Source organism: Oratosquilla oratoria, chromosome 36 (assembly GCF_046742065.1).
Source record: "Oratosquilla oratoria isolate Oo_2021 chromosome 36, ASM4674206v1, whole genome shotgun sequence".
Classification (NCBI taxonomy): domain Eukaryota; kingdom Metazoa; phylum Arthropoda; class Malacostraca; order Stomatopoda; family Squillidae; genus Oratosquilla; species Oratosquilla oratoria.
In genome coordinates, this window is record NC_134812.1 from 41626649 (window position 1) to 41641308 (window position 14660).

Here is a 14660-nt window from a genome sequence, read left to right on the forward strand (position 1 = left end):
TAGTTTGTTAGATCATTCTCCTATGCTTATGATATACATTCTCTTTATTAGTTTATAATATGTTCCTATTAGTGTCCTATGGGAATCGATGTTTTGTGATTGTTTTGAACTGTCGTATACAATTCCAAAGTTTGGGACTGTAGTATTGTATACGACAGTTCAAAATAGTGACCGAACTTCGATGCTTTGTTCGAATCCTTTAATCAGTTGTCCTCTCATTGTGAGGTTATTGCTGTCCAACATAAGTAAAATATATATATTTGAATAAGAATAAGAAATATAATAAGAAATATTTTTCTAAATATAAATTTGTTATCATATAGGTAGACAATGGATATGAAATAAATAATAATAAGAGGAGGTCGCTCAAAGTTTATTCGAACACTAGTGTCAACACGTGAATCAGCTGCTTAAATGCATGTGGGTACAGTAGTGTACATACAAGCACGTTTGTATTAGAAGTGCAATGGATATAACGGCGGTAAAGGCAGTGATAGAAAGGCTTTGTGCCGAAAACACTGAAGTCAAGAGCATATTCGGAGGTTATGTCACACAAAAGGTATATATATATATATTTTCATGTGACTGTTGAATTTAGGATGCCTAAATAAATATGTCATCCTTATTCTTGTAACTACTAACTTGTTGCTTGTTGATGTTTTCTCCAAAGAAATATTAATTCTATGCCGTGATGATTGACATTGGCGAAGAAATGTGTTCAACGTGTCGAGTATTTAATGAGAAAAATTGTATCGGGAATATTTTGAATAGTGATTTCTGTTTTCAATAGCAGTCTAAAGTCTTCCTGATTCAAACAAATCTGATGTTCGTTTGAGTTTCTATCTCTTCTCATGTGATCTTTTGTGATGATTTTGTACTATTGTCTTCAGGTTCAGGAACTGCCACTGTGTCATTGATATGTTTCAGGTACATTTAACATTGGCATCTTTAATTGGTTTACTTGATTTGGTTTGGTGGGTTTATCATTTCACTAGGCCAACACATAATGTCTGCCTCCAGTTTTCCTTAGCCTTCAATAAGGAGTTTTGCCCATCAGGACATCTGGGGGTGTCTTCCAGTTTGGCTAGGAATTAATCCAGCTGGTATTTAAGAGTCCACTGAGCAACCCTTTTTATCTCAGACCTCACTTGGGGTGCAGTTGAAGAGTCTGGCAGTTCTTCATCTGAAACAATTATACTGTAGTCACATCAAACTCTGCCATGATGAATAGTGTTGATAATGCAGCTTCTGCCTCTGCATTCAGACACCTGTAACATTATGGGGTTTGTCAGATTTGGCACTTTTTCCTCCATTATTTTCCATAGATATATTATAATTATGGTATAGATACGGGCGAATCCGCTCGTGGCGCCATGATCGCACGTGTACTGTTTACGACGCAATCTTTTGCGGCCCGCTTAAATAAGTATGCCTCAGTTTGAATGCTTGCATCGTTCAGTGCATGCATAGAGTATTCAAATTATCTTGTTGTTGTGCAAGTGTATGCCCAATTCTTGAAACACAAACAAATTTTCACCGATTTAAACGGAAGTTTGGTTATCAACCTCGGCAAAATAGTTTTCCGAGTAAAAATATTAAGGTAAGACATCAGTAAACAATATTTTAACCTAAATAACCATATTTTTCAACCTGTTTTCTCCTGGAAACGAGAAGCTTAAGATTGTTGATTAATTGATATTTGAGCTTAGTGGAAATACATGTAGGCATATGGTCACGCGCAAAACCATGCACGGCGCTGCTATCGCCATCTTTTGCGCCCCGTTGGATTTTGATTTTTGTTTGGCTTAGTTTGAATGCTTGGAGTGTTCAGCACATTCGCAGGGTATTAAAATTATCTTGTTGTTAAACAAGTTTATGCCCAGTTCTTCAAAACTTTACTAATTCTTGCAGATTTCAACGCAATTTTTTATATTAGCCTTGGCAAATTTGTTTTCCGAGTAAAAGTGTAAAGGCAAGAAACTAAATTGTATAATATTTAATGTAATAATGTTGTTTATTAACCTCTATTCTACCGAATATGAGCAAATTTGAAATTGTTGGTAATAGCGCAGTTGTACAATCTAAGTTTCTTGAACCTTAGATGCCTACTCGACATATCGTTGCCATGGCAACGTGATAGGTGTCAGTAAGAACGGTGTAAGAGGAATAGTCCTGCACTGTTTTTGACATGCTCAGGATATTTTTCGACCCATAAAACCTTTACATGCCAAGTTGCATGTCAGTTGGGCCAGCGGTTTGGATTTTATTGATTATTTCTAAATTGACAACAGTTGCCATGGCAACATGATAGATATTAGTAAGAACAGTGTAAAAGGAAGATCCTGCATTGTTTTTGATATGCTCAAGTGATTTGTTGACCCATAAGATCTTCACATGCCAAGTTGCATGTCAGTTGTGCCAGGGGTTTGGATTTTATTGATTATTTCTAAAATGACAATTGCCATGGCAACATGATAGATGTTAGTAAGAACAGTATAAAAGGAAGGTCCTGCATTGTTTTTGACATGCTCAGGAGATTTGTTGACCCATAAAACCTTCACATGTCAAGTTGCATGCCAGTTGTGCCAGTGGTTTGGATTTTATTATTTCTAAATTGACAACAGTTGCCATGGCAACATGATAGGTGTTAGTAAGAATGGTATAAGAAGGTCCTGCAATGTTAATGACATGCTCAGGTGATTCGTTGACCCATAAAACCTTCACATGCAAATTTGCATGTCAATTGGGCCAGAGGTTTGGGTTTTATTGATTATTTCTAAATTGACAACAGTTGCCATGGCAACATGATAGGTGTTAGTAAGAATGGTATAAGAAGAAGGTCCTGTAATGTTATTGACATGCTCAGGTGATTTGTTAACCCATACAACCTTCACATACCAAGTTGCATGTCAATTGGGGCAGCGGTTTGGATTTTATTATTTCTAAATTAACAACAGTTGCCATGGCAACATGATAGGTGTTAGTAAGAATGGTATAAGAAGAAGGTCCTGCAATGTTAATGACATGCTCAGGTGATTTGTTGACCCATAAAACCTTCACATGACAAGTTGCATGTCAATTGGGCCAGCGGTTTGGATTTTATTGATTGTTTCTAAATTGACAACAGTTGCCATGGCAACATGATAGGTGTTAGTAAGAATGGTATAAGAAGAAGGTCCTGCAATGTTAATGACATGCTCAGGTGATTTGTTAACCCATAACACCTTCACATGACAAGTTGCATGTCAATTGGGCCAGCGGTTTGGATTTTATATATTATTTCTAAATTGACAACAGTTGCCATGGCAACATGATAGGTGTTAGTAAGAATGGTATAAGTAGAAGGCCCTGCAAGGTGATTTGTTGACCCATAAAACCTTCACATGCCAGGTTGCATGTCAACTGGGCCAGCGGTTTGGATTTTATTGATTATTTCTAAATTGACAACAGTTGCCATGGCAACATGATAGGTGTTAGTAAGAATGGTATAAGAAGAAGGTCCTGCAATGTTAATGACATGCTCAGGTGATTTGTTAACCCATAAAACCTTCACATGCCAAGTTGCATGTCAATTGGGCCAGTGGTTTGGATTTCATTGATGATAATCTGAAAATTGACAACTTCATGGTTGCCATGAAAAGGCAAATATGGTATGATGGAGATGTCTCACATTATTTTTGACATGCTCATGTGATTTGTTGATCCATAAAACCCAAGTATTCCGAATTTTAATAAAATTGGACCAGTGGTTTAGAGTTAATGTTTATTTCTTTACCGAAATCTTTACAAATTATTACCCTTAATTCTAACATTTTGTTATGGTAAAGTCTAGCCAAAAATGCAGGCTAAAAAATAATTAAAAAAAAATCGTATCTCCCTTATTTTTCAAGCTATTTCAAAAATTTAAAAAGCATTTTGTTTCTAATAAAGTTGTCTTTCATATGCATTTTTTTTTTTTTTTTTTTTTGACGTCACTATGTGGTGGGGGAAAAGAATACTGCCACCAAGTTTTCCCACTTGGATCGTAAGAGGCGAGAAGAAAGGGACGGGGAGAGGGACTAGGCATCCTTCTCCCTGTAGCCCCAAGGGGCAAATTCCTAAAAATCAAAGGAAAGGCATAAGGGGTGCTGGAGGGCCTCGGGCCAGCACCCTAAGGTTTGGGTCTTTTAATGTGCGTGGATGTGGTACAGATGAGAGTAAAAGAGAAGAGATAGGTAGTATGTTTGTGAGAAGAAAGTTGGATGTGTTGGCTTTGAGTGAAACTAAGTTGAAAGGGAAGGGTGAGTGTAAGTTTGGGAGTGTAAGTGGGAGGTTATCAGGAGTGAAGAGAGGGCGAGGGAGGGAAGGGGTGGCTATTCTAGTAAGTGAGGAGATAGGTAAAGGGGTAGTGGAGTGGAAGGAGGTTTCCTCAAGGATAATGTGGATGAAGGTGAAACTGGGAAAGGAGATGTGGGTCTGTAAGTGCATATGGGCCGGGCAGTGAGAAGAACATGGAAGAAAGGGAGGCCTTTTGGATAGATTTAAATGAGTGCATAGAGGGTTTAGGAAGAAATGTCAATGTAATAGTACTGGGAGACTTTAATGCTAGGGTGGGAAATGGTCCAATCGATGGAGTGGTTGGGAAGTGTGGAGTTCCAGGAAAGAATCGTAGTGGAGAGTTGATGGTGGAAATGTGTCTAGAAAGAGAGTTGATGATAGCAAATACAGTGTTTCGGAAGAAAGTCAAGCATAAGTACACATGGGAGAGGGTGGTGGAGGGAAGGGTGGTAGATAGAGCACTAATGGATTATGTAGTAGTAAATAGGATTATGATAGGAAGAGTTAAGGATGTACATGTGCTAAGGGGAGAGGGTGGGGGAATATCAGATCATTTTTTGGTGGAAGGTAAGCTGAGAGTGGAGGATAGATGGAGAAGGAGGAAAGGGAAAAAAGGTAGGGAGGTTCTTAGAGTGAACTCCTTGAATGAAAAGGAAAAGGAGAAGGAGTACGAAAAGAAGCTGAAGGAGGAGTGGGAGGGAGTAAAGGATAGAGCAGAGATGGGTGTGGAGGAGGAATGGGGATGGTTCAAGGAGGGAGTATTAAAGTGTGCAAGGATGGTGTGTGGAACAAGAAGGACAGGGGGAAATAGAAGAAAGGGTAGTGAATGGTGGGATGAGGAAACAAAGAAGGCTGTAGAAGAGAAGAAGCGAGCATTCACAGATTGGTTACAAAAGAGGACAGGGGAGTCATATGAGACGTACAAAGAAAAGAAAAGAGAAGTAAAGCAAAAGGTAAAGGAGGCAAAGAGGAGAGCAGATGTGAAATGGGGTAGGAGTATGACAGAAAATTTTGAAAGTAATAAAAAGATGTTTGGAAAGAAATTAAGAGAGGAAGAGGAGGCGAATCAAGTAGGGAAGAAAAGGTAAAAGGTACAGATGGAGAGTTGAAAATGGAAGAGATGGCAGTGAGGGGAAGATGGGCAGAATATTTTAGGGAGTTGCTGAATGTGAAGGAGGATAGGGAAGGAAAGATAGCTGCAGTGGGAAATGCGAAGAAAATGAGAGTGATGAGTGAGGAGAATGGAGGAGAAATAAGGAAGGATGAGGTGAAGGCAGCTGTAAAGATGATGAAAGCAGGTAAGGCACCTGGTCTGGATGGATGTCATGCAGAATGTCTGAAAAAGGGAGGTGCAGTGATGGTGGACTGGTTGGTGAGGTTATTTAATGTTTGCTGGAGAGAGGGTAGAGTACCGGAGGACTGGAGTAGTGCCTGTATAGTTCCTCTTTACAAGGGAAAAGGGGACAAGTGTGAATGTAGTAATTTCAGAGGGATTAGCCTGTTGAGTGTAGTAGGGAAGGCTTATGGGAGGATCTTAATTGAGAGGATTAGGAGAGGAACAGAGGGAGTAATTGGTGAGGAACAGTGTGGATTTAGGACGGGTAGAGGTTGTGTAGATCAGATCTTTGTGGTAAGACAGATATGTGAGAAAGCTATAGGAAAGGGGAAGGATGTTTTTTGGGCTTTCATGGATCTGGAAAAGGCTTATGATAGGGTAGACAGAAAGGCACTGTGGGAGGTAATGCAGATTTATGGGATAGGAGGAAAGCTTTTGGGAGCTGTCAAGAGTTTTTATGAGAGTAGTAGAGCATGTGTTAGGATTAGAAATGGAGAGAGTGAGTGGTTTGAAGTAAAGGTGGGACTTCGTCAAGGATGCGTTATGTCGCCCTGGCTGTTCAACTTATACATGGATAGGGTGGTGCGAGAGGTGAATGCTAGGGTAGTGAGTCAGGGATTGGAGATGGTTAAAGAAAATGGAGAAAAGTGGGAGGTGAGCCAGCTGTTGTTTGCGGACGACACTGCGCTTGTGGCAGGGTCAGAGGAGGGATTGAGGAAGCTGGTGGCAGAGTTTGGGAGAGTATGTGATAGAAGAAAGCTAAAGATAAATGTGGGTAAAAGTAAGGTGATGAGATGTACAAGGGGTGAAAGTGGCAGTAGACTGGAAGTGAACATTAAGGGAGAGCGACTGGAGGAAGTGGATAGTTTTAGATACTTGGGTGCAAGTGTAGCAGGAAAAGGTGGAGTGAAGGTGGAGGTAGAATGTAGATTGAGAGAAGCGAGTAAATGCCTTGGTGGTTTAAAGAGTGTAATGAGGAATAGACATTTGGGAATGGATGCGAAGAGGAGACTGTATGAAGGAGTGATTGTGCCAACAGCACTGTATGGGGCAGAAACGTGGAACATAAGAGAAGAAGAGAGAAGGAGTTTGAATGTGTTTGAGATGAGGTGTCTGAGAAGTATGGTGGGGGTTACTAGGCTAGATAGAGTGAGAAATGAGGAGGTGAGGAGGAGAACAGGGGTGAAAAAGGATTTGGGAGATAGGGTTGATGAAAGAATATTAGGATGGTTTGGACACATGGAAAGAATGAGTGAAGAAAGACTAGTAAAAGAGGTATGGAAGGCAGATGTGGAGGGAGTGAACATGAGGGGACGTCCTAGGATGAGGTGGATGGATGGGGTGAAGGGGGCTTTGGGGAAGAGGGGAATGTCTGTTGAGGAAGGAAGGGAGAGGACGGAAGACAGAGGTGAGTGGAGAATGGTTGTATATGGATGATGTTGTGACTGCATGAGGAGGAATGGGCGGGGAAGTGGGGGGTGGGGTAGTATGTGTGAGTAAATTTTGACGCAGCCCGAAGGGATTTCTCCCCGTCCTCGCCTTATATGCAAAGGGGGACGGAGAGGGGGGGGTCGCCGATTAAATGAAGCGGCCTTGCTGTGGATGTACTGTGTCTTGCGACACTGCTTCTGACCCAGGGCGGTGGGCAGGGTGCAGGGATGACCCGTCATCCAGGAGGTGCTCAGATGAGAGGAAGGGTGGGAGGGGTGTGGAGTGTATTTAGGGATGAAATGGGTGGGAGTGTTTTTATGCCTTTCCCTTTTTGGCTACCTCCCTTGGAAGGGGGATAAAGCCTTGGTATATGTATGTATGTATGTTTTACTTATTCCATCTTCTCTCCAAAGATAGGTACATATGAATCTGTGGGTGGCACCATGGTCGCGGGTGTACTGTTTTCCCTGCCATTTCTTGCTACCTGTTTGAATGGGTACGCCTCAGTTTGAATGCTTGTAGCATTTAGCGCATTTAACATGCGCAGGATTTTGGTATTTGTTCAGTTGTGGACATGGATGTGATATAGCGTTAGAAAATTAAGTATTAATTTTGTAAATTATAATACATGAACATAATATGTGATTTTCTTGGCGGAAATAAAAAAAAAAAATACCTTGCTACAAGCATATATACTAACAAATGAAGTCACTTTATCAAGCGTTGTCTGCCCGGCCTAGTTGAGGCCTGGTGTACCCCCTTGGTACTTCCACCACTACCTTGCGAGCTATATATTTTTGAAGGAATGCTATGGAGCTGAAATCCATGCATTCCTTCAAGCTGAGAAAAACCTGTATGCCCTGCAATAAGAGAGTGATTTAACAGACCGCCAACATCCATGATGTTGATGATGATGATGATCCAGATAACCGTAAATTAAAGGTACTGATTTACTAAATACATGTTAGGTTAGGTTAGACAAATTTATCATCCTTTCATTTCTTCGACGTCAGCATCTATCATAAACATGGCGTACCATTCGTTCGGCGTGACTTCTTTACTTATGAAATCTGTTTTAGCAACTTTTTTGTTTTTTATTTCTGCCTAGGCTGACAGGCATGATCGACCAGCTCAAAAGCCATGCTAAGTTTTGTTCATTAGATTGGACATCTCAAGATATTGTATAGTAGCAGCCTTAATAACCCTTTCAAACAACTTTCCAATGTGGGAATACATGTCTTTCCCCCCCCCTCCTCCTACCCCCAGAATTAGCAGGATACATGGTTATTTATAGAGTTCCAGACGATAATCATTCTCACCATTATTGTTAACAATAGTGCTATTTGGTCCTACAAAATAAAGCCTGGGACTATTCATTAGTGCATAGTACTGACCAGGCAATAAATGTAATGCCCAGGCATTTCTAAATCATCTGAGTGTTTCAGTTTTGATGTAGTTTAGATTTACTTACAAGTTCTTTATTTCAGTTTATCTGACATGAATGTTGAATTAAAAGACCCACCCTACTGTGACACTGATAGCTAGTAGGCCAATTATGGTATTGATGGCAGTAATCAAAACACTGATAAATGTGGCACTCGAGCATTTATTCACTATTGCCCAGGTATTTTTTAGTTCATTTAAGTTCTTTTCTTTTGGCAGTTATATATTTGATCAAGTGTTAGACATTGTTTATCAGAATTATAACGACAAAAACAATATAATTTTGAGGGTGTCTGTGGACAGGTGGGTGTATTTAAAACTTGGTCTCACTAGATAATGTCCAGGACTGCCTGAAGCACCCTGTACTAACCATTTGGTAAATGTAATACCTGGGTGATTCAAAGTCATTAAGTGTTTCAATTCTGATGTCATTTAGATTTAAGTTCTTCTTGTCAGTTCTGTCTGACATGAAGGTTGAATTAAATGTTCAATCCCATTCTGACACTGTTAGTATACCAGTTACACTACTAACAGCTGTAATCAAGACACTGGCAAATGCAGTGCTCAGATATTTTTTAGTCCATAATTTTTTCTTTTTTTAGACAAATTGTAGAATTCCCCCCTCCCTTCCACACACACATACACTGATCGATAAAGGTCCAAAGTGCTCTGCTGTCAATTAGGCCATGGTAACATTTTTTTATTACTCAATTTATGGTTTAGAAGCACTAATGGTTAGGTTAGGTTATTGTCACCACCATTAATGCTCTCAAACTGTAAATTGAGTAATAATAAAACATTACCATGACCTGACTGACAGCATGTGCCTGATCATTAATGGCGGTGATAGTAATCTAATATGACCAAAACTAACCTAACCATTAATGCTCCCAAACTGTAAATCGAATAATAATTTTTTTTTTTTACTGTGACCTGAGTGATTGTGCTGAGTGACAGTGGAGCACTTTGGAGATTTATTGATCAATGTGTGTGTGTGTATGTGGGAGGGGGGGAATTCTATGATTGATCCTTTTTATTTTGGCAACTATATACTTTTATCAAGTGTCTGACTTGGATTATTTGAAGTATATATCTATATATACTAGGGCTTCTTCCCCCTTATAAGGGAGGTAGCCAAGTCAAGAACACACACCCACTCCCATCCAACACCCTTGTTTCCCTTTCATCTTATCCCCTGCCCACAGCCCTGGGTCAGAAGCAATGCAGCAAGACACAGCAGATCCACAGCAAGGCTGCTTCACATGTGGAAAATAGAGAAGATGGGAGAAATCCCTTCCTTGCTCGACAGACATATAACAGCCAAATATGATCTTATTTAAAGGTTGGCTGTGAACAGGTGGTTGTACTGAAAATTTAATGTGGACCATCTCAAACTGTAATGCTCTAAGCTGTGATGACATTAATTAATATTTTGGCAATCAGAATTAAAAGGGCTGACATGAAAATTGAATTAAAATTTCAACCCTATTCTAACATAGATAGTTGGCCAATTATACTATTAACATCAGTAATCAAGATGCTGATATTTTGCAGATATGTTGTGAAATTTCACCTCTGACACTGACATGGCAGCTGGGTAGCAATGGTCACTTGTTATTGTGGTTGTTTTCTAGACTGGCCAAGCAGTCTAGTCTCCCTGAGGAATGCCATGGTTGGAAATAGTTTTCCTTCAAATCCTTTGTGTTATTGGTGTGCTTGATTGTGTACAGTGCAATTTTTCATAATGTTTTGTATAGTTTGGGGTGAAGTGTTACATCTTGGACAATTATCTATGCATCCAGCCTCTTCTGGTAGCGTAGAAGGACTGGATGGTGGTTGCACCACAGTCAGGCCAGGTGGACTCTGTCCTTACACAGGAGAGAGGATTCAGAGGAATGGATATAAGGAGGGTCTGGCATGCAGCAATGTATTGTCTTTTAGTTTGTTGTTGTTGTCGTTCCCTAGACTGTCTGTCTGAGCAGTCCCGTCTCCCCAAGGAATGGATGGAGTAGTGAGTGATATGATTATGGATATGCTTCTGGAGGCTGGTGTCTGGTTGCTTGGGGGAAGAGAAGAGAGTAATTGTGTGTGATATAGGTATTTGGGTGTTGTTTTGATGTTTCTTTGCATGTGTGGGTGTTCTGCTGTGTAGTGCAGTGGTCACTTGATGATGAAGCTAATTATGCATAATTGAGATGCAATCAATGTAATGATTGAAAATTTACCACACTGATATGGGCAGTTGGCCAATTACTCAGTATCTTGTCTGCCTGTTTGTAGAGATGCAGTGAAATGTCACCTGTAGTACCTGGGTATTAATTCACTAATGCCCGGTTATTTTTTAGTTCATTTAAGTTCATTTTTGGCAAATATATATTATTATTAAATATTTGACTTGGTTTATCTACAAAGGATTACAAAGGTGGAGCATGCCGACAGGAGACCTTTTGGTCCATAACTAGGTCAGATGCGAAAGAAATATAAGAATGATAAATGTATAAAAAAATTTATAATATAAATAATAAAAACTAAAAAATAAATACATAGGTATAGTTGAATAATAAACAGGTACATACATACATATACCAAGGCTTTTTCCCCCATTCAAGGGAGGTAGCCAAAAAGGGAAAGGCATAAAAACACTTCCACCCATTTCATCCCTAAATACACTCCACACCCCTCCCACCCTCCCTCTCATCTGAGCACCTCCTGGATGACGGGTCATCCCTGCACCTTGCCCACCGCCCTGAGTCAGAAGCAGTGTCGCAAGACACAGCACATCCACAGCAAGGCCGCTTCATTTAATCGGCATATAAGGAGAGGACGGGGAGAAATCCCTTCGGGCTGCGTCAAAATTTGCTTACACATACTACACCCCCCCCACCCATTCCTCCTCATGCAATCACAGCATCATCCATATAATAAACAGGTAAATAGTAAATGATAATAAATTGACAGATAAATAATAATAAATGAAAAGCAAATAATAAACAAACAGGTGAATGATAATAAACAAATAACAGCCAAAAGTGATAAAACTTTAAAGCCAATTACTGAGTATCTTGTTGATACTGTTTGCAGAGATGTGATGAAATGTCACTTTTAGCGGAAGGAAGCAGTCCACATAGTTGGAATCTTATTGTTCAACTGGAATGGTTGTAGGTGTCAATGAAGGCTCATGTTGTATTTGATCCAAGATGTTTTAGAGAGAGCTGGGCCTTCAGCATGAAATTTTTCTAATTTCTTTATTGCCCCTTCAATATCTTTATTGAAAAAGGGAGGGTTGGCATTTTTATCTCAATTGATTTGATGTATTTTGTTATATTCCTGTTTTCAAGAGTAGTAGGTAACTTGTTTTGGAGAAATGTTTGTCTTGCTGCATTGCTTCTGACCCCGGGCAGTGGATGGGATACAGGGATGACCTGTCATTCATGAGGAGCTAAGATGAGGGGGAAGAAAGTGTGGTAGATGGGAGTGGAATGGGTGGGAGTTGGTACATGCCTATTGATTTGGCTACCTCCCTTATAAGGGGGAAAAAGCCTTTTGTATTTAGATAGAATAGATTGATAGATTGCTGATGAATAGATTGATAGATTGCTGATGATCATGCATTACTGTTTTGGTGATGGTATTTTTTCTTGTGCTGAGGTGGTTTTGGTTCATCCTGTCATTATTCTTAATGCTCTCTTTTATTTACTTAGTTGTATCATACGGGAAGGGAGCTATGCTCGTAATGACCTGTCTTTGTATCTGTCAGCATCAAGTTTGTTCTTAAATTCATGTACAGTATAGTATTTGCACGCACTGTTGCCTCATCCAATTTATTCCAGATACCCACCACTCTTTGTGGGAAGCTATTCTTTTTTAGATCTCTTCTAGAACTATCCTTTTTGAGTTTCTTTTCATGTCCTTGTTTTTCTCTTATCTCGCTTTAATAAATCATTTCTAACTAGGACTTCCATTTCATAATTCTGTGAATAGTGAGTAGATCTCCTTTTTTTTTTTTTCTCTCTCTCTTTGTTCCAGGATTGGTAGTTCCAATTTGGATAATCTTTGTTCATAAGTTAATTTGGAGAGTGTTGGTGCCATCTTTGTCTTTGCTCTTTGTATTCTTTCTAATTTCTTTATATTCTTTTTAGTATTGGGTGTCCATAGTGTTGCAGCATACTCCAATTTTGGTCTTATCAATGTAACTAATATTTTCTTTACCATTTCCTCATCCAAGTAACCAAATGCCACTTTCGTTGATCTTAGTAAATTATGTGGTATGTAGGGTGTTTTGTGTTATTTGATTGTTGGGACAATGCAATGGAGGCATAATCAAGTGTTTTGAATTGTATAATGTATTGTTGATTTCCTCCTCCTGACCAAAATCTCTTCTTATTTGTGGATGTTTGGGCTGAAGGGCATGTGAGTATAGAAAATTTGGCCCAGAATTTTAAGGCTCTTGTGCAATGGAAATAGTTGGCTATTCAGTTTTACTGCTGGATATTTCTTTGATTCATGATTGTCTGTGGTGAGCAAAGTTAATGATGTTTTCTGAGGGTGGCCTCCATTTTATTTTGTCTTTGGTATTGCTCTAGTTTGTCTGTATATGTTTTGAGTGTTCTTAACAGCTGTTGTGTAGTTTATGTGGTGGGATGTTATCATTAGGTTATCATTATGTGTGAGTGCTTTGGTGTTATGCTCTGGATTTTGTGTGGAGTCACTTGTAAAGAGGTTGAATAGTGCAGGTAAGGGTATTGTTTCTTTGGGGGCGCCAAAGTATAATATTTTTATATTAGAATGTTGGTTGTGTTGGGGTACTATGTATTCTTTCCTTGTAAAGAAATTATTTAGCCATTTCTTGTAATTATTTTGGATATTTGACTGGCATTTTTTGTGGTTTATGTCTGGGAAACAAATGGGTGACTGATGGGAGTGGGATGGGTGCATGCTTTGGATAGCTCAACCTCTCTTATAACGGGGATAATGTGATGATGACCTTTCCTAGGCTGTCTGGCTGAGCAGTCCTGTCTCCCTGAGGAATGCCATGGCTGGAATGGGGTTTTCCAATAAATCTTAAATTGAGTATATGTTGTGTTGTTGGCATGCATAATTGTTTACTATGCTGTCTTCCACATTGTGTTGAATAATATGAGGTGAAGTGTTACATCCTGGATAGATATCTGCAATGTGTTCATCAATCTGTTTCTGGTAATTTAGAAGGGCTGGATCGTGGCCACACTGCAGCCTTGGCAGATTGACTCTGTCTTGAGTGAGAGAGGATCTAGAGGGATGGATGTCAGGGGGTCTAGCATGCAGTAGTGAGTTGTCTTTTCATGGAGCAGTGAGCCATATGATTATGGATATTCTTCTGGAGGCGGGTAGCTGATTGTTATGGAGGCAGAGAAGAAAGTATATGTGTGTGGTTTGTTTCTTAGCATGTGTGGGTGTTCTGCCATGTGGTGTAGTGGCTGGGCTGTGTTTGTGGAAGCTGTGGCAAGTGTTTGTGTGCCTCTTGTGTCCAGGTGATCCTCAACTTTGAAGTATTTTGTTTAATTGTGCAGATGGTCTGTAGGTGTTGTATTTGTGCAGCCTGTAATTATTTTTAGGGGTTTGTTTTGTATAGTCTGCAGGGTGTTGTGTTGTGGTGTGTCTCAGTGAGGATAGAGGCCCATGCAGGGCTCACGTAATTCAATGCTGAGCATATAAATTGTTTGTATACTGTAGTGGTAGTTTCTTTGTTGTGTCTGAATGTTGTACCTGCAAGTGATTTAAGCATGTTGTGTCTAGGTGTGCATTTTGTCTTTATGTTTGTGATATATTGTTTGAATGACATGGATGTATTGTATGTTATGCCAAGAATCTTGGGTAAGGTTGTGTGTGGTATAAGGGTGTTGTTGATAAAAAAAATGATTATGTATTTGTGTTCTGCTGTTCAGTTGGTGAGAACTGTGGATTTGATAAGAGCTATTTTAAGTGTTTGTGGTGAACCAGGTGTTGAGCATGTTGAGGTATGGTTATAGTATTATATATGGTTCTGTTTGCATTATAATGTGTGCATGTAATTATGTTGTCTGTATAAGAAGAGATTTCGAAAATAGCTGGAGTCCAGGAACCATTTTATGGAAGAAAGTATACGCTGGACTCG

General features: G+C 39.6%; 1 protein-coding gene across 2 annotated transcripts in view; it reads left to right on the plus strand.

Annotated features, from left to right (window-relative positions):
- The first annotated feature begins 415 nt into the window (after positions 1-415).
- LOC143018983 (midasin) overlaps positions 416-14660 on the plus strand; it is a 485776-nt gene continuing 471531 nt past the window's right edge. For both annotated transcript variants that reach the window (XM_076174672.1, XM_076174673.1), the window contains exon 1: positions 416-559. In XM_076174672.1, the coding sequence (XP_076030787.1) occupies positions 467-559 (93 nt within the window). In that variant the 5' untranslated portion in view covers positions 416-466. The remainder of the gene's footprint in view (positions 560-14660) is intronic.